The 19,686-nt window shown below is 42.2% G+C and overlaps 1 protein-coding gene across 2 annotated transcripts in view; it reads right to left on the reverse strand.

Annotated features, from left to right (window-relative positions):
* Window positions 1-19,686, reverse strand: part of col19a1 (collagen type XIX alpha 1 chain) — a 374,732-nt gene that overhangs the window by 66,695 nt on the left and 288,351 nt on the right. For both annotated transcript variants that reach the window (XM_072250470.1, XM_072250475.1), the window contains exons 42-45: window positions 14,137-14,190; window positions 12,848-12,898; window positions 10,451-10,486; window positions 7,873-7,899 (exon numbers count right to left, since the gene is read on the reverse strand). In XM_072250470.1, the coding sequence (XP_072106571.1) occupies window positions 7,873-7,899; window positions 10,451-10,486; window positions 12,848-12,898; window positions 14,137-14,190 (168 nt within the window). The remainder of the gene's footprint in view (window positions 1-7,872; window positions 7,900-10,450; window positions 10,487-12,847; window positions 12,899-14,136; window positions 14,191-19,686) is intronic.

Raw genomic sequence — 19,686 nt, forward strand, 5'->3', positions numbered from 1 at the left:
AACACACATCAAAGTTGCTGGTGAACGCAGCAGGCCAGGCAGCATCTCTAGGAAGAGGTACAGTCGATGTTTCAGGCCGAGACCCTTCATCAGGACTAACTGAAGGAAGAGTTAGTAAGAGATTTGAAAATGGGAGGGGGAGGGGGAGGGGGAGATCCAAAATGATAGGAGAAGACAGGAGGGGGAGGGATGGAGCCAAGAGCTGGACAGGTGATTGGCAAAGGGGATACGAGAGGATCATAGGACAGGAGGTCCAGGAAGAAAGACAAGGGACGGGGGGGGGAACCCAGAGGATGGGCAAGGAGTATAGTCAGAGGGACAGAGGGAGAAAAAGGAGAGTGAGAGAAAGAATGTGTGTATAAAAATAAATAACACATGGGGTATGAGGGGGAGGTGGGGCATTAGCGGAAGTTAGAGAAGTCGATGTTCATGCCATCAGGTTGGAGGCTACCCAGACGGAATATAAGGTGTTGTTCCTCCAACCTGAGTGTGGCTTCATCTTTAGAGTAGAGGAGGCCGTGGATAGACATGTCAGAATGGGAATGCGATGTGGAATTAAAATGTGTGGCCACTGAGAGATCCTGCTTTCTCTGGCGGACAGAGCGTAGGTGTTCAGCAAAGCAGTCTCCCAGTCTGCGTCGGGTCTCGCCAATATATAGAAGGCCACATCGGGAGCACCGGATGCAGTATATCACCCCAGCCAACTCACAGGTGAAGTGTCGCCTCACCTGGAAGGACTGTTTGGGGTCCTGAATGGTGGTAAGGGAGGAAGTGTAAGGCATGTGTAGCACTTGTTCCGCTTACAAGGATAAGTGCCAGGAAGGAGATCAGTGGGGAGGGATGGGGGGGACGAATGGACAAGGGAGTCGCGTAGGGAGCAATCCCTGCGGAAAGCAGAGAGAGGCGGGGAGGGAAAGATGTGCTTAGTGGTGGGATCCCGTTGGAGGTGGCGGAAGTTACGGAGAATAATATGTTGGACCCAGAGGCTGGTGGGGTGGTAGGTGAGGACCAGGGGAACCCCATTCCTTGTGGGGTGGCAGGAGCATGGAGTGAGAGCAGATGTACGTGAAATGGGGGAGATGCGTTTGAGAGCAGAGTTGATAGTGGAGGAAGGGAAGCCCCTTTCTTTAAAAAAGGAGGACATCTCCCTCGTCCTGAGAGCAGATGTGGCGGAGACGGAGGAATTGTGAGAAGGGGATGGCGTTTTTGCAAGAGACAGGGTGAGAAGAGGAATAGTCCAGATAGCTGTGAGAGTCAGTAGGCTTATAGTAGACATCAGTGGATAAGCTGTCTCCAGAGACAGAGACAGAAAGATCTAGAAAGGGGAGGGAGGTGTCGGAAATGGACCAGGTAAACTTGAGGGCAGGGTGAAAGTTGGAGGCAAAGTTAAGAAAGTCAACGAGCTCAGCATGCGTGCAGGAAGCAGCACCATTGCAGTCGTCGATGTAGTGAAGGAAAAGTGGGGGACAGATACCAGAATAGGCACGGTACATAGATTGTTCCACAAAGCCAACAAAAAGGCAGGCATAGCTAGGACCCATACGGGTGCCCATAGCTACACCTTTAGTTTGGAGGAAGTGGGAGGAGCCAAAGGAGAAATTATTAAGAGTAAGGACTAATTCCGCTAGACGGAGCATAGTGGTGGTAGAGGGGAACTGATTAGGTCTGGAATCCAAAACGAAGCGGAGAGCTTTGAGACCTTCTTGATGGGGGATGGAAGTATATAGGGACTGGACATCCATGGTGAAAATAAAGCGGTGGGGGCCAGGGAACTTAAAATCATCGAAAAGTTTAAGAGCGTGAGAAGTGTCACGAACATAGGTAGGAAGGGATTGAACAAGGTGGAGGTATGCAGAAACGAGTTTGGTGGGGCAGGAGCAAGTTGTGACAATAGGTCTGCCAGGACAGGCAGGTTTGTGGATCTTGGGTAGGAGGTAGAAACGGGAAGTGCGAGGTGTGGGAACTATAAGGTTGGTAGCAGTGGATGGGAGATCCCCTGAGCGGATAAAGTCGATGATGGTGTGGGAGACAATGGCCTGGTGCTCCTTAGTGGGGTCACGATCGAGGAGTAAATAAGAGGAGGTATCCGCGAGTTGTCACTGTGCCTCGGCAAGGTAGAGGTCAGTATGCCAGACTACAACAGCACCCCCCTTATCGGCGGATTTAATAATAAGGTTAGGATTAGTGCGGAGGGAGTGGAGAGCAGAGCGTTCCGAAGGAGTGAGGTTGGAATGGGGACAAGGTGCAGTGAAGTCGAGACGGTTGATGTCTCGTCGGCAGTTAGCGATAAAGAGATCCAGAGCAGGCAGAAGACCAGAGCGGGGTGTCCATGAAGAAGAGGAGGGTTGAAAACGGGAGAAGGGGTCATCGGTGGGGGTGGAAGAGTCCTTGCCGAAGAAGTAGGCTCGGAGACGGAGACGGCAGAAGAAGAGTTCTGCATCGTGGTGAACACGGAACTTGCTGAGGTGTGGGCGAAGGGGAACAAAGGTGAGGCCCTTACTGAGGACAGAGCGTTCTGCCTCCGACAGTTGAAGGTCGGAGAGGATGGTAAAGACCCGGCACGGATGACAGCTGGGATCGGGGCGGGGGGGGAGGCTGGGGGTGTCAATGGAGAGGGGAGGTTTGGGGTGAGAGGAAGATGGAGCTAATGATGGATTCCTCATTACCTCTGTTCTAATAGGTCGCCCCTCAGTTTTGTGGCTATGCCCTCCAGTTCAGGATACCCCCACCAAAGTAAATATCCACCCACATCCACCCTATGCAGTCCTTTCAATATTCGGTAGGTTTCAACAAGATCCTTCCTGCATTCTTCTAAATTCCAGTGAGTACGGGCCCTTCATTCCCAGGCCAGGCAGCATCTATGTAAAAGACTATAGTCAATGTTTTGGGCTGAGGCCCTTTGGCAAGACTGGAGAAAAATAGCTGAGGAGTAGACTTAAAAGGTGGGGAGAGGAGAGAGAGAAACACAAGGTGATAGGTGAAACCTGAAGTGGGGAGGGATGAAGTCAAGAGCTGGGGAGTTGATTGGTGAAAGAGAAACAGGGCTGGAGAAGGGGGAGTCTTGGCGAAGTAGTCTCCCAATCTACATCGGGCCTCACCAATATACAGGAGGGCACACTGGGAGCACGAGAGACAATATATCACCCCAACAGACTCACAGGTGAAGTGTTGCCTCACCTGGAAGGAGTGTTTGGAGTCCTGAATGGTAGTGAGGGAGGAGGTGTAGGGGTAAGTGTAGCACTTGTTCTGCTTGCAAGGATACAAAGATAGCCTTTCTCCTAGTAGGCTCAAGCATAAGCTGCTCTAAAAGGCCATCTTGCGATCCGACACCAACCTGATTTTCCCAATACCCTTGCATATTGAAGTCCCCCACTACAACTGTGACATTACCCTTATTATATGGCTTTTTCCAGCTCCCTTTACAATCTCAACCCCACATCTTAGCTACTATTTAGGGGCCTATATATGATTCCCATAATGGTTTTTTACCCTTGCAGTTTCTAAACTCCACCTACAAAGATTCAACATTCTCCGATCCTATGCCACCTTTTTCTAAAGATGCAATTCCATCTCTTACCAACCACTGCCTATGTCTTCCTATTTGCTCTTTCGATACAAAGTATATCCTTTGATGTTAAGCTCCCAACTATGGCCTTCTTTCAGCCACGACTCAATGATAGCCATAATGTCATACTGACCAATCGTTAATTGTGCCACAAGTTTGTCCACCTTATTCCAAATGCTTCGTGTATTTAAATACAGCAACTTCAGTCCAGCATTCTTCACCCTTTTGAACTTTGCCTCTGTGGTACAATTTAACTCTTTGCCCTGTCTGCATTTGTATCCAATCATTGGCTTGTCCTTCTTTACATTCACATTACATCTGTATTCTACTTGTAAACCTGCTGGCTCATCCTCAGCTTTATCATATTGGTTCCCACCTCCCTGCCACATTAGTTTAAACTACTTCCAACAGCTTTAGCAAACCTGCCTGCAAGGATATTGGTCCCCCTTGGATTCAAGTGCAACACGTCACATCTACCCCAGAGGTCCCAATTATCCAGAAATCTGACTCCCTACCTCCTACTCCTGCTGCATTTATCTGCGATCTCATTCTCTTCCTGTCTTCACTGTCACGACCCTTGAGATCCTGTTTCTTAGCTTCCTAGCTCCCTGTATTCTGATTTCAGGACATCCTCCCTTTTTCTTCCTATGTGATTGGTACCAATATGTACCATGACTTCTGGCAAGATATCGTGGACGTGTTCAGAAACATCGCGGACCCTGGCACCTGGGAGGTAAACTATCATCCGTGTTATTTTTCGCGTCCACAGAATCGCCTGTCTGTTCCCCTAACTACAGAGTCCTCTATTACTGCTGTGATCCACTTCAGTTCCCTACACTTCTGAGCCACAGGGCCAGACTCAGTGCCAGAGGCACGACCGCTGTTGTTTCCCCCTGCTAGGCTCCCTCCCCCCCCCCCAATTTATTTACCCCTCACACCACTTGCTCCATATTAAGCCCTAGATTGAGTTAGAGAGCTGGGAATGGCCAGTATCTCACCTGGCTGGACACCTCCCCCTTCTCCATGCACTGAAAATTCTCAGTGAGCCGCATAGTTGGGGGACGATACCACTCACCCCTGAAAAGGCCAGGAAATTGCACATCCCTGCCACTTGGCGAGCACCAGGCTCTTTCACCAATAGGTGGCCAAGAAAGATAAAATAAAACTTCGACTGATCTGACCACCTTCTGACTTCAAACAAAAGTACATCCACAAGTCAGACATACCAGCCCCTTAATTTAAACACAGGTTTAACGTATTTTTAAGATTACTTTTCCATGTATAAAGTCAAGGTGAATTAATTTCAAATAGCTAATATGCAGCAGATAAGTTATGAACTACTTTAATGTTTTCATACAAGATCAAGGTACTTAGTAGCGGGCTCAGGAAGCAAACCTGAAGACAACCTGCAAGTCTTATGTACAAACATTAACTGAAACCATGGGACAACTGATAAACTGGAGGTTCCTGTTTTCAGCTTCCCAATCACACTGTTGGCCTTGACTGGAAGCAAAATCATTATTTTAGATTTAATTATGTACTCAGAAATTAAAGAATTCATCAATGATATGTTGATAATGAATGTGATAGAGACAGATTAGAGGCTTCACAGGGCAGAGAAAATTAATTAATACATTTGTGCAAATTTCTGACAGGTAATGATAGATTAAGGAGGGGAAATCTGTTTCCATAGACAAATCTGAAAGCAATGGACATTATTGTCAGAGAAATCCAGAGGGAAATGAACAATTTGTTTTAATAGAATGTTTTGTGATTTGGACTGCATTGTCAGCTGGAGAAGTGAAAGCAGTTTCAGTGGCAATTTCTGAAGAGAATTGCATAGACTCTTGATTGTACAAACTTGCAGGGGTAAGAGAGGGTAAGCAACAGCAATTGTTTAAGTCTTCAATAAGCGACAGCATTGTCAGGGTGCACTAGATGGTTGAATTTAATGGAATATGAATTTAAGGCAGAATACGTGACTCCGTATTATAAAGCAGTGCATTACAGAACAAGTTCTTCTGGAAGATCAATTTAGAGATTACAAACCACCTAGGGTTGCCAACTTTCTCACTCCCAAATAAAGGACAAAAGTAGCAGTCAAATACAGGATACTTGTGTTTACCCCGAGAAAGACTACCATGACCATGAAGCCTTGTGCGGGCACCTGTGTGCGCATACGTGTATGTGTCAATTTTTTTCCACAAATCGGTTTTGGCCTAATCTTCCCGATTCTGCTTTTACTATATGTTAGTGTTATTTTAGGTTTTATGTGTTATTTGGTATGATTTGATAGGTTATTTTTTGTGTCTGGGAACGCTCAAAAATTTTTCCCGTGTGAATTAATGGTAATTGCTTCTTCGCTTTACGCCATTTCAGTTTATGAACGGTTTCATAGAAACACTCTACCTTAGCGGGGGAAATATGGGACAAGGGTGGTCCTGTATGGGACAAACCAATTTAGCTCAATATACGGGATGCCCTGGCTGATACAGGACAGTTGGCAACCCTACTACCACCCCACCAGTTGGGAAGCTAAATTTAACTAATTAAATAAATATGAAATCAAGGACAGAAGTCGGTTTCAGTAACCACAGAGCAACTGGATGTTGAAATAAACGAAGTTTTGGAAAAGAAGTCTCTTGCTCTGAGTCAGTGTGCCCTTTAATGTCTCCAGTCCTGCAAGTGTGGTTAATCTTTAACTAACTCCTCACTGTAGGGACAAATTAGGGTGGACAAAGTAAAATCATTATTATTATGAGCAAATAAAGTCAAAACCTAACAGCTGAATTAATGCTCAGCAGCCTGAAGGCCCCTCCCACCTGTCAATGCAACCATTTATACATTAGTTGTTGACTGATTTTTAATGGCTGTTGGTACCATTCCACAAAGTGTTACAGAGTTTCTGCAGCTCTTCAAAGTTACTAATGCCCACAGGGTTTGCTGCGGCAGATGCTTAATTACTTTGTTCTCAGTTCAAGGCTTGTGTACAAACCAGTTGCTCCCAGGCATGGATGCAATAGTCAGCATTCCCTTTGGAATAATACATGATGGAGAGAATGAGCAGAGCGCAGACAGACTGCATCAAGCTGCCCGAGGGGAGGAGCAGGATCTGAGAAGTGATTTCAGTGCAAGGAGTAATTCTACCAGCTGAACATTTGGGAAATAAAGATGTCCTCTTTGAAAGGTGCCATGGTATATCTCACTTTAAAATGTTCAGTTGGCCTGAAGCCTGCTCACTCCGGTGGGAGGCCTGGCCTATTTTAAAGAACAGGCCTAAGCTAATCAGCCCAAAAGGCCAGGTTCCATGTTCACTGATATTAGTAAATGTTCTCTTACAGCACAGAAAAGGGTCATTCAGCCCATCAAGGCTACGTCAGCTCTCACTGCTATCGTACCTATCCCATGCTCCCATTTATTTTCAAGTAACCTATTCTCTCTCATATGCTCATCAACTCTCTCCAATTGATCTAACATTCATCTAAACGTCAAGGGCAACATAAAAGAGCCAATTAATTCAGCAACTAGCACATCATTGGGATGGAGATGTAGTGTGCAGGGGAGGGGGGAAATGGCCCACCTGATGAAACCACAGATTATTACTGCTGAAATTATCAGCACTGCCTGTTGATCTTCTGTGCCCCTCTGTTCAGCCCAGACTTCCATTTTAAGTCTGCCTTCATTCTATTTCTGTTTTTTTTTTCCTGCAGTAACTTCAGTTTTCCAAATGAAGGCCATGGCAAAAATGTCAAATGGAGGTAGGCTGGCCATTCTAAATCCTGCAAGCTCAATTCTTCTCATTTCTCTAGGCAGAAGAACTAAAAATTCAGCACAAGCTTTCTTCATCAGGCCTGTACTTGTAGCACAACTCCAGTCCAGGATATGCGCGCATGATCAGATTAACCCCCCCGCCCCTCAATAGGTCATATTTTAGGATATAATGAGATAGGAATCGATCTCTGTAGTATGCGCAAGATGTGAGATAGTAACGTCACTTGCCATGTTTTCTCCCATTGTATTATGAAATTGAATTTCAAATTCAGTGCCCAAAACCAAGCTGATTGTTTCACATGATACAGAGGACAAATTTCTACATGTAGACTTCCTTATCATAACAGGGAGTCTAGAAATCACGGCACTATCTGGAGAAGAGCAATGGCTCCTTGTCCAACATTCCTCCTTTGGTCATCAACTTAACCACTTACTTTTTGACCAATTTTATAAAATGCCAGAGAAAAACTAATTTTTCAATAGTTTTTTCTATTCAGATTTTGAAGCTGTTTTAAAAATTGTAGGCAGCTGTTTACCTTTGAACCTGGATCTCCTTTTAACCCCTGCAAAAGTAAATCACAAATAATCATGTATAAGCATATAAAATTCCATGCAATTTCTGTTTATAAACCAAAACACCATAAAAACACATTGCACCTTAAAAATAGGCATGCAGGTAAAATAATAGCACAATGGTGCAGCCACTGAAATTGAGTTTGATCCCGACTTCCAGTGCAGTCTGCACATTCTCCCTCGACCTGCATAGGCTTCTCTGAATGCCCTAGTTTCTCCTCACATCCCTAAGATGTGATGCCAACAGGGAAATAAAGAGAGGAATGGAATTGATGGAATTAATCAGAGCGGGCATTGGGTCAATGGGCTAAATGACCAATTTTGATTGTTGTAAAAAAAAATTAAATGAGAAAGATAGGTCACTTTTTCAAATTTCTTCATGAAGATGATGAATTATGTAGATCAGATGTAGTGAGAAAAACTGGGCTTTTAAGAAATTATACAACCTAAATCATATGAGAACTTAAATGGGAATCACACGGAAATCAGGAAGCTAAAAGTGAAACTTTTTGCAAGTAGGATTAAAGAGAATCCCAATTTCATGCATACAGTAAAAACAAAAGGGTAAATAGGGAGAAATAGAAGCACTCAAGGACAAAGAAGGGAATTTATGCTTGGAATCAGTGGAGGTGGGTGAGGTACTTCACTTCAGTATTCAACAAGCAGAAGGAAATGCAGGACAGGGAGAGGGATGGTGATATTATAAGGCCAAGTTGATAGCAATAAGCGTGATGTGTTGAGTCTGCTAAAGAATATTAAGATGGACAGGTCCCCATGGCCTGATGGGACCCATCCCAGGTTATGGACAGAGATATTTGCAACCTCCTTAGCCACAGCTGAGATGGCAGAGGACTGGAAATTAGCCCATGTTAATCCTCTGTTTAAGAAGGGCAATAAGGCCAAGCCTTACATAAAAATTGTAGGGGAAATATTGAAGATTCTTAGATATAGAATCTACTCACAGCTTGAAAAACATAGACTTATTAGTGATAATCAGCAAAAGTGATTATGTTTTTTTGAGGATGTAATAAAGATAACTGAACAGGGAAGGGCAATGGCTACTGTCTATATGAATCTCTGGAAAGCTTTCGATAAGGTAGGCTGATCCAGAAAATTAAAGCATGTGGGATACACAGACACTTGACAGATTGGACTTAAAATTGGGTTATCATAGAAAACAGAGGGTAGTGGTGGAGGCATGTTAATCTGACTAAAGTTCTGTGACCAGTTGTATTCTGCAGGGATTAGCACTAGGACCTCTTGTTTGTAATATATATAAATGACGTGGATGAAAATGTAAGTGGGATGATTATTAAGTTTATAGAGGACACAAAAATTAGTTCAACATGATATAGATCTGCTGGAAGTATGGACGAGGAAATGACAGGTAGAGTTTAATTTGAATAAGTGTGATTTACTGCCCTTTGGGAGTTGAATTGGAAGAGGAGAGTATATTGTAAATGCCAAGACCCTGAGGACCACTGATATACAGAGGGATCATGGTATCCAAGTTCGTAATTCACTGGCAATGCAAGTGGATAGCGTGGTAAAGAAGGCATATAGCATTCCTGTTTTCATCAGTCAGAGCAGTGAGTATAAAAGTTGTGAAGACATGCTGCAGCTGTACAACACTTTAGTTAGGTCACGTTTGGGGTACAGAGTACAGTTCTGTTTGCACCACTACAAGGATGAAATGGAGGCTTTGGACAGGGCACAGAAGTTCACCAGGATATTGCCTAGATTACAGAGTATTAGCTATAAGGAGGGGTTGGACAAGCATGGAGGGGGAGGCATGATATAAGTATATAAAACTATGAGAGCCATAGATAGAGTAAATAGAGTCTTTTACCCAGAGAGGACATGTCTAATACTAGAAATCATTGACTTAAAGTGAGAAGGGGAAAACTTAAAGGTGATATACAAGGGAAATTTTTACACAAACAATGGCAGGTGCCTAGAATTTGCTGCCAGGAAAATTGATGGAAGCAGATTCAATAGCAACATTAACAGGCACATGAACAGGCTGGGAGTGGATCGATCCAGACCATGTGCAGGCAATCAGCATCATTGTCAGTAAAGAGATCCTCAGCCAAAGGGTCTGTTCCTGAGTTGTACTTTCTATGCCCTATTTGACCAAATAGCTCAGCATTATCTAGAAATTGTAGTGAAGAACTGGACAGCTGAATTCTGCTCCTTCTCTGAAGTTGATATGTAACTGGTTTGTTCATGTTAGAAACCAATATCTCCATAACACACATATTTCCTCAATCACTTGCCATAATCTAGAGTTAATATATACTGACCCAGCCTCCAATTTAGATCACCAATAAAGTTTTGCCACATCAGTCAGCCCCAAGTTATTTGTACTGATTTCTACTTGTTTAATTGCTTTTTATTATAAATGATGACGGGACACTCAGGAATAATACTATAGGTTGCTTGCTGCAAGTTTAATTTGAAGCTGGTTTCAATTTCATAGGAAGTAAATGCCAGTTAAAATCTCTTGTCATTCTTACATCATTGAACATGAGAAATACTTACAGGCGGACCTGGTGGACTTGGTAAACCTGGAGCATCCTGTAAAATAACCAGAGGATACGAATGGCGACTTTCAGCCTTTATAATTTCCAGCATTGGTAGCAAATGTAGGAAGATCAAATATGAAAGTAGGGAAAAAGCAAAATGTGGAAAGGAAGGGAGAGAAGCCAGAATAAGAAGGTGGGGGGAGGGAAAGGAATATAAGCTGGCAGGTGCTAGGAGAGGCCAGGTGAGGTGGATGTGTGGGAAGGGAAGGGGGGATGAAGTGAGAAGCTGTGAGGTGACAGGTGGAAAATGTAAAGGGCTGAAGAACGAATCTGATAGGGGGGGAGAGTGGACCATGGGAGAAAGAGGAAGGGCACCAGAGGGAGATAATGGGCAGGTGAGGAGAAGGGAAGGGGTGAGAGGGTAACTAGAATGGGGAATGGAAAAAGAAAGAGGGGGAAGGAGGAGAAATTACAGTAAGATTGAGAAATCACGCCATCAGGTTGGCTACGCAGACAGGATATGAAAGTAGGGAAATGTTGGTTAGAGAAAGAGCTGTAGATCCATTGAGTCCACTGCAGCATCTGCACACATCACTAGAGTCATGTAAGCTCAAGGGAAAGGCAGAAACTAATCACACTCATTAGAACTAGATATAAACTAATGTGGTAACTGTTTCTAAAAGTGCATCTTCAGGGACTCAGCAGTTGGAGGGTGTTGTATGGTAAAGAAAACCAAAGAAAACAGGATAAATGGCATATCACTGAGAAAACAGAAGGATCTGGGGCAGCATGACGACAAATCTCGGAAAGTAGGAAAGCTGGTAGAGGAAGGAGGTTAGAAGACAAATGGAAGAACTGGGAAAAGGGGGAAAAATTAGCTTTAAGTCACAAAGAGGATGGGGAAGGAGACATTAAACAAAGGGATTATCTCTAATGGACTGAGTCCAGGATTACACAGTTGATCCTAATGTCTATGGAGCTGTCTGGTTAATAGGAGAAATGAGAGACTGCATATGCTGGAATCTGGAGCAACAAGAAATTTGCTGAAGGAACACACAGAGTCAAGTAGCATCTGTTTGAGGATTGTTTGATGTTTGGTTGATAGATTAACTGTCTTCACTAATCTATAAACCAGGCGGTTCCATAAGCATCAGGAATGCCTGGGATTCCCTGGCTTCAATGGATCCAAGATATACTGTTCATCATTTATATCCTCTCCTATCCTTTGGGGCCTTTCTCACTTTCCTAGTTCTAAGGAAGAGTCTTGAAACCGAAACATTAATTGATATTGGTTAATTATTATTGTCATATGTACCACGATACTTTGAAAAGCTTGTCTTGCATACTGGTCAAATTATTACACGTGCATTGAACTAGACTAAGATAGCAATGCAGAATAAAATCTAAAAGCTACTGAAAGACTGTAGTGCAGGTATATGATAAAGTGCAAAATTATATTGAGGTAGAATGCCAGGCCAAGAGCCTATCTTATCATTTCTCTGTTTTCATTTCTGTTGGTAATTCTGTTTCTCTTTATACAGGTGATACCTAACTTGCAGAGCGTTTTCAGCATTTGCTGTTTTGTTTAAGTGGTGCAGTGGCACAGGTAGTAGAACTGCTGCTTCACAGCACCAGAAATCAGGGTTGAATCCCAACCTCAGTGCTCTCTGTATGGAGTTTGTGTTTTCTTTCCATGGCCACATGGGTTTACCCTGAGTGCTTTGGTTTTCTTCCGCATCTCAAACCCATACGACTTTCTGGTTTAAGTTGATCATTGTAAATTACTCCTAGGGTGTAGGTCAGTGTTTCATTCTGGGGGTCAATGATGGGAATGTGGGGAGAATAATTAGTGTAAGTGCAGACAGAGACAAGAGCCTGTCTTCCACCATGATTTTGAACATTTGTTGTTTTTTTTAAATTTGTGAATTCATTTTGTATTCTTGGTGAAATCTACCATTTGGTTTTATTTATCAAGATACATGTGAAATTCCTAAATTCTGTGAAGAGCACAGAAGGGTTGGATTGAGCGTGACCTTTGAGCAATAAAGGCCAACAAAAGAGGACATATGGAATTGCAAAAGAAAGTAAAATGATAAACAGGCCATTCATCACTTCAAAGTAATCCATCACTACAGGTACAAATGGACAAAAATAAAGTTTGCAACTACACTCCTTCATTAACAAGGATTACAATACAGAGAGGTTACAGAGGTAAAGTGATTGATGGAAAAATAACCTTTCAAAATGATGAAGCACAACACTTCAGCTTTCTGCATTTGCACTTAATATTGTGAAAAGATATTGATAATTGCATATAAAAGTATACATTTTAAAACTAACAGTCATTACAAACAAAATAATTTAGTTTTATGGATATAGGTGAACATTGTGAATGATTTCTGTAAAGTCTTACCTGTTTTTTATAGATACTGCTCATTCCATTTCCCTCATAGGTAGTGGTGCTCTGAGAAATATGAGAATATAATATCAGACCTAACTCTGTTGCTCATATTCACATGAAGTAACATGAAGTCACTAGCTGTTCTCACAGGGAATGAATTGTTTCATATGGGAAGAAATACCCTTTGGTGTTGTACTTTTCAGTAAGGCACAACTACATATTTCATTACCAATAATTGGCTACTGGGGCAGGTAAGAACGATAAACTAAGAATAGCCTGTAACAAACTGTGGATAATGATGTCGGCGGTCAAAGGCTACAACATGATATACAGCATATGAAAAATTGGGTGAAGTGTGGCAGATGTCATCAGGATGCTGCTTGATAGGATGACTTTAGTTAGGGGGAAACATTTGAATTGGTCGGGATTGTTTTCCCAGAAATAAGGACACTGATGGAAGTATGCCTGATAGAACTATATAAATTATAAAGGGTACAGGTAGGGTAGATAGTCAGAATATTCTTCCAATGATAGGAGTATCAAAAACAAGAGGGCACATGTCCTGATGAAAGGTCATAGCCCAAAACTTCAGCTGATTATTTCCCTCCATAGATGCTGCCCGTCTTGCTGTGTTTCTCCAACCTTTTATGTGTGTTGCTCAAAAACAATAGGACATTATTTTAAGCAGAAAGGAAGGAGTTTTGAGGAGGATTTGAGGAGAAAATTGTTTTACATTGAGAGTGGTTGATATCTGGAACTCAGCACCAGGGAAGGTGGCGGAGTCAGATACAATTATTACATATAAAACACACTCAGAAAGGTGCTTAAATAGGAATGGCAGAGTATAAGATCTAGTGCATGCAGAAGAAATTAGTCCCAAGGGGCAAAATGATCAGCATGGAAATGGTGGCCCAAATGGCCAGTTTTTGTGCTGTACAATATTAAGACCCCATGGTTGTCATGCTATCATTTTACAAGTCAATGAAAAGGTAGTATGATTTGTTTGAAAATGTAGGAATCAAGAATAAACGTAGGAAAGCTGAAAAATCATAACTATAGGATGAATTTCCAAGAACATCCACTGATAGTAGCTCTTATTCAACAAAGTGAATGTAAGTGGGTTCAAGAAGCAATTGGAAAAAATTTAAATTACATGTGTGACCAAGACTTGGAGTTCAACATAATCTATGCAGTGCTTGAGCAACATAGCATATTAGTGGGCCTCTGAAGATTTACTTAATAGTTCTATATAAGGATAAGGATGCTAAATATAGAACCCTTCATATCCATTGTTGACTTACCAGAAGTCCAGGTGGTCCAGGAGGTCCTGGGATTCCTGCTTCCCCTTTGTTACCCTGTGATGTAATATCAACACTTCATTTTAAGAACAGTGTCTTAATTACACCAGAAATTATGGACAAAATTATGAAGACAATCTCATAATGTCAGTAACTTAGGTAAATTATGATCAGCAAAGGTCATTTGCCAATAAAAAAAAGAATGAATTTGATGAAGTTGGCAGGTCTGCCAACATTTGTGGAAACAATAAGAGCCACATTGTGTAAAATGTTCATCCCGAACTGTTGACTCTAAAATCTCTTCTTAGCTTAGATTTCCAGAAGCTAAAGCATTGACTTTCAGAGTAAAATATTTTTAATTGAACAACTCTTTCAGAGAGGCACACCAGGAACAAGGGACACAGCAATCATTATTGTTCAATGAAACAATTAGTCCATTTGCATTAGCTAACTTTAAAAGGAATGCAGATCTACTAAACTCCCTCCTTTACTCTCTGTATACCCATTACTGTGTCTCCACCCACAGCTCCAATCTGCTAATTAATTTTGCTGATGACACTACACTGATTGGCTTAATCTCAAATAATAATGAGGCAGCCTGTAGAGAGGAACTCATCACCCTGACACAGTGGTGTCAAGAAAACAACCTCTCCCTCAACATCGTAAAAACGAAGGAGCTGGTTGTGGACTACAGGAGGAATGCCTATAGACATAAATGGAACTGGGGCCGAGAGGGTGAACAGCTTTAAATTCCTTGGCATAAACATCACTGAGGATCTCACGTGGTCTGTACATAACGGCTGTGTGATGAGAAAGGCACAACAGCTCCTCTTCCACCTCAAGCAGTTGAAGAATTTTGGAAAGGCCCCCCAAATTCTAAAAACTTTCTATAGGGGCATGATTGAGAGCATCCTAACTGGTTGCATCAGTGCTTGGTATGGGAACTGTACTTCCCTCAATCATGAGACTCTGCAGAGAGTGGTGTGGACAGCCCAGCACATCTATAGATGTGAACTTCCCACTACTCAGGACATTTACAAAGACAGGTGTGTAAAAAGGGCCCGAAGGATCATTGTGGATCCGAGTCACCCAACAACAAACTTTTCCAGCTGCTACCATTCAGGAAATGTTACCGCAGCATAAAAGCCAGGACCAACAGGCTCTGGGACAGCTTCTTCCACCAGGCCATCAGACTGTTTAATTCATGCTGACGCAAATGTATTTCTATGTTATACTGACTATCCTGTTGTACATAATATTTATTATAAATTACTATAATTGCACATTGCATATTTGAACGGAGATGTAACGTAAAGATTTTTACTCCTTATGTAAGAATGTAAGTAATAAAGTCAATTCAATTCAGATCTAGAGCCCTCAAGCACATTGACACCAGCATTGTCACAGGAAATCAGCACGCATCATCAGGGACCCCACCCCCATCCAGGTCATTCTCTCTCCTCACTGCTCCCATCAGGAAGAAGGTACAGGACGCTCAGGACTCATACCACCAGGTTCAGGAACAGTTATTAACCCTCAACCACCAGGCTGTTGAACCAAAGAGGATAACTTAACTTGACTTGCCCCATTATTGAACTGTTCCCATAACCTATGGATTCACTTTCATCTTATAACATAAGAACATAAGAAATAGGAGCAGGAGTAGGCCGTCTGGCCAGTCGAGCCTGCTCCGTCATTCAATAAGATCATGGCTGATCTGGCCATGGACTCATCTCCACCTACCTGCCTTTTCCCCTACTATTACAAAAATCTATCCAACCTTGTCTTAAATATATTTACTGAGGTAGCCTCCAGTGCTTCATTGGGCAGAGAATACCACAGATTCACCACTCTCAGGGAAAAGCAGTACTTCTTCATCTCCATCCTAAATTTACTCCCCCGAATCTTGAGGCTAAGTCTCCTAGTTCTAGTCTCACCTACCAGTGGAAGCAACTTTCCTGCTTCTGTCTTATCTATCCCATTCATAATTTCATATATTTCTTGATATTTATTGCCAGCTTATTTATTATTATTTCTTTCTTCCCTTTTTTGTATTTGCACAGTTTGTGTTGTCCTTTGCACACTGGTTGTCCGCCCTTCTTGGTGCTGTCTTCATTGATTCTATTATGGTTATTGGATTTATTGAGTGTTCCCGCAAGAAAATGAGCCTTAGGGTTATACATGGTGACATATGTACTTTGGTAATAAACTTACTTTGAACTTTCAACCTGGAGTGTTAAGTCATCATTTATTGGATATCCTAACCCTGAATTTCAAACTAAAGTGTAGTGTTCCTCTTTTTTAATATATTGAACAACTTGACATTGATGAATACGGCAACAAGAAGCAGCCTAGATTGTTCCAGGCAGCTTTCTAGAACTGAACAAAAGCAAACCTTGACTCTATTTCTCATTAATTCTATAACTCCATCGGCAGCTTGATTCAACTGTACTTAAAGCACATTAAAGTTCTTGTCAAACTTAATCATTACACAATCACAAGTGAGCCTGTGCAAGACATCTACAGGGCACTAACAGATAAATTTCAGCAGTGGCTTTGATTGTCCATCATAATACTGGGAGATCTCTGGCAAAAACATCAGTCTATTTATGCTAGATCATAATGACAACCCTTACAGAAAGAAAGGAAATGCAACATGCATATATACCCTTGAACAATAGGGCTGCATGGCAGCATAGCAGTTAACATAATGTTTTTACAGTACCAGTGTACCAGGTTCAATTCTATGGCTGTCTGTAAGGACTTCGTACATTCTCTCCTTGATTTTCTCCGGGTGCTCAGGTTTCCCCCCACATTCCGAAATGTATAGGTTAGTAGGTTAATTGGTCACATACGTACATATGCGTGGTATGGGCTCGTTGGGCTGGAAAGGCCTGTTACCGTTCTGTACAGTATCTCGAAATGAAATAAAACTAAATAAAAATATGATAACAGGACTGATACTTTTGAGGGTGCATATATCATTGACTTTTGAGGGCATTTATACTTATTGCATTTCAGGGCATATGTACCAGCAATGTCTAAAGAGTTGGAATGGAGACTTGGAAGACATTTCTTTGGTTTCAGTGCAAGTCTGTCCTGAAGAAGGGTCCTGGCCTGAAATGTCAACTCTTTATATTTTTCCATAGATGTTACCTGACATGCTAAGTTCCTCCAGCACTTTGTGTGTATGATGTATATTATTTTGTTCTGCATTTATTGACTGAAAGATTTATCAATTTTATTTTGGGACTTAACCTTTCCAACATTTTTAATTCTAGCAGTGTTCTAGCGTTGAACCTCAACCATTAAGGACATAGCTTCAGAGATTCCAACCCTCCAAGACAAGTGGATCTCCATCAAAGGTTACACCATATGCTTTCATCTCCAAAATTCAGGACTGGCAAATGAGCCTTGCAATTTGCCAGAATGCATTAATCTCAGTCTGAGGTCAGGAGCAGTTGAATAGTTACAGCTTTCGAATCCAAAGGGACTAAATAATGTAAAGTACAGGGAATCTGACCAGCAGAAACAGAGGACACAATTTGCATTTAAAGTGGCTGCAAATTAGAACAATTCTATGGCAGCATTAATTCAATGTGAGAGTGCTAAGTGGATGGAGAGGAGACTGTGGGAAAATTATGAACACAGAAAGTGCTGATTTATTTAAATGGAAATTAGATATTTTGTTAAAATTAATTTTTGGAAATGCAATTTAAGCGTAATATAACATATGACATAAAAATCTACAAGGGAGAGACACGAGTGTCTTTGCCGTGTTTTGGGGTCTGTTAGTAGAGACCGAATGCTAAGACTGATCAGCAATTGTACTATTCTTTCGTCACATGATTGGAGGAGCTGAGAAACCAAACTTGTTCTATTCTGTCTAATGATTCCTGTAACTGTGAGTGAAATGCAACATTTTGCACTTTGAATTGTGCATGACAAATTTCAGGATAAGGGATAGATATGGAGCAACGTTTATCAGTGCACACCAGTCGTACAAAGGATTCTATCATTTGGCGGTCAAATTCCTGTCTCGTTCAGAGAAAAGAACAATTGAGAATTTGGTCAATGAAAATAAAAATGGTGAATGGTCAAAGGCTGAGAGACTTGATTGTAAAAGGGGAAAGAAAACTTACTTTACTGAAGTTCCTCCCTCCAAATGAAATCCCTTCCTATTTAACTGGGTGACTGACAGGAGAAAGAGGGGAAATGCACATCCAGTGCAGAGTACAGCTGTGGCAGTTACCCTCAATAATAGGCATTTAACTTTAGATACTATTGAGGGGAATAACCTACCAGGGGTGAGCCATAGTGACTGGGTCTCTGGCGCTCAGTCTCGTGCTATGGTCAGAAGAGCAGAGAGGTGAAGAGGACTGCAGTATTGATAGAGGATTCCTTAGTCAGAGGAACAAAGGCAAGGTTCTGCAGGCATAACAGACACACACAGATGGAATGTTGCCTCCCTGATGTCAGTATCAGGGATGTCTTGGATCGGGGGCAAGGCATTCTCAAGTGCTAGATGGTTTGGTATATACATTATGGCACCAATGACATAGGCAGGCAAGGTGAGGAGGTCCTGAAGGGAGATTTTAGGGAGCTAGGTGGAAAGCTGAGAAACAGGATCTCCAGGGTAGTAAACTCTGGATTGCTGCCTGTGCCACGTGCCAGTGAGAGTAAAAATAGGACGATTTGCTGGTGAATGTATGGGTGAGGAACTGGTGCAAGGGCAGGTTTTCAGATTTATGGATCGTTGGGATCTCTTCTGGGAAAGGTACAACCTGTACAAAAGGGACAGGTTAGACCTGAACCTGAGGATGTCCATTATCCTTGCGGGCAGATTGTCTGGAGTTGTTCAGGTGGTTTTAAATTAATTTGGTAGGGGGATGGGAACCGGAGTGATAGTGCTGAAAATGAGGTAGTTGTTTTACAAACAGAGGCCATGGGTGTTGAGAGTCTGATGATTGGGGAAAACTGCAGTCAACAGGATGAATTGCAATGTAAGAAGCAGACAAAATTGAAAAAGGAGAACACAGAACCAAAGGTGTTATATTCAAACATACGGAATAAGGTCGATGAACTTGTAGCACAGTTGCAGATTGGCAAGTATGCTGTTGTAGGCATCACTGAAACATGGCTGAAGGAAGATTTTAGCAGGAGCTTAACGTACAAGGATACACATTGTATTGAAAAGACAGGCAGAAAGATAGAGGGGGTGGTGTGGCTCTCTTAGTAAAAAGTGAAATTATATCATTAGAAAGAGGTGACATCAGATTGGAAGGTGGTGAATCGTTGTGGATAGATCTTAGGAATTGCAAGGGTAAGAAGACCCTGATGGGAGTTATATACAGCCCCACAAACAGTAAGAATGTGGTCTACAAGTTACAATGGGAGATAGAAAATGCATGCCAAAAGGGCAATGTTACAGTAGTCATGGGGTACTTCAGTATGCCTATAAACTGGGAATGTCAGGTTGGTGTGGGATTCCAAGAGGAGGAATTTCGAGAATGCTGACGAAATGGCCTTTTCGGGCATCTTGTGATTGAGCCA

The sequence above is a fragment of the Mobula birostris genome, chromosome 2 (assembly GCF_030028105.1).
Source record: "Mobula birostris isolate sMobBir1 chromosome 2, sMobBir1.hap1, whole genome shotgun sequence".
Classification (NCBI taxonomy): Eukaryota; Metazoa; Chordata; class Chondrichthyes; order Myliobatiformes; family Myliobatidae; genus Mobula; species Mobula birostris.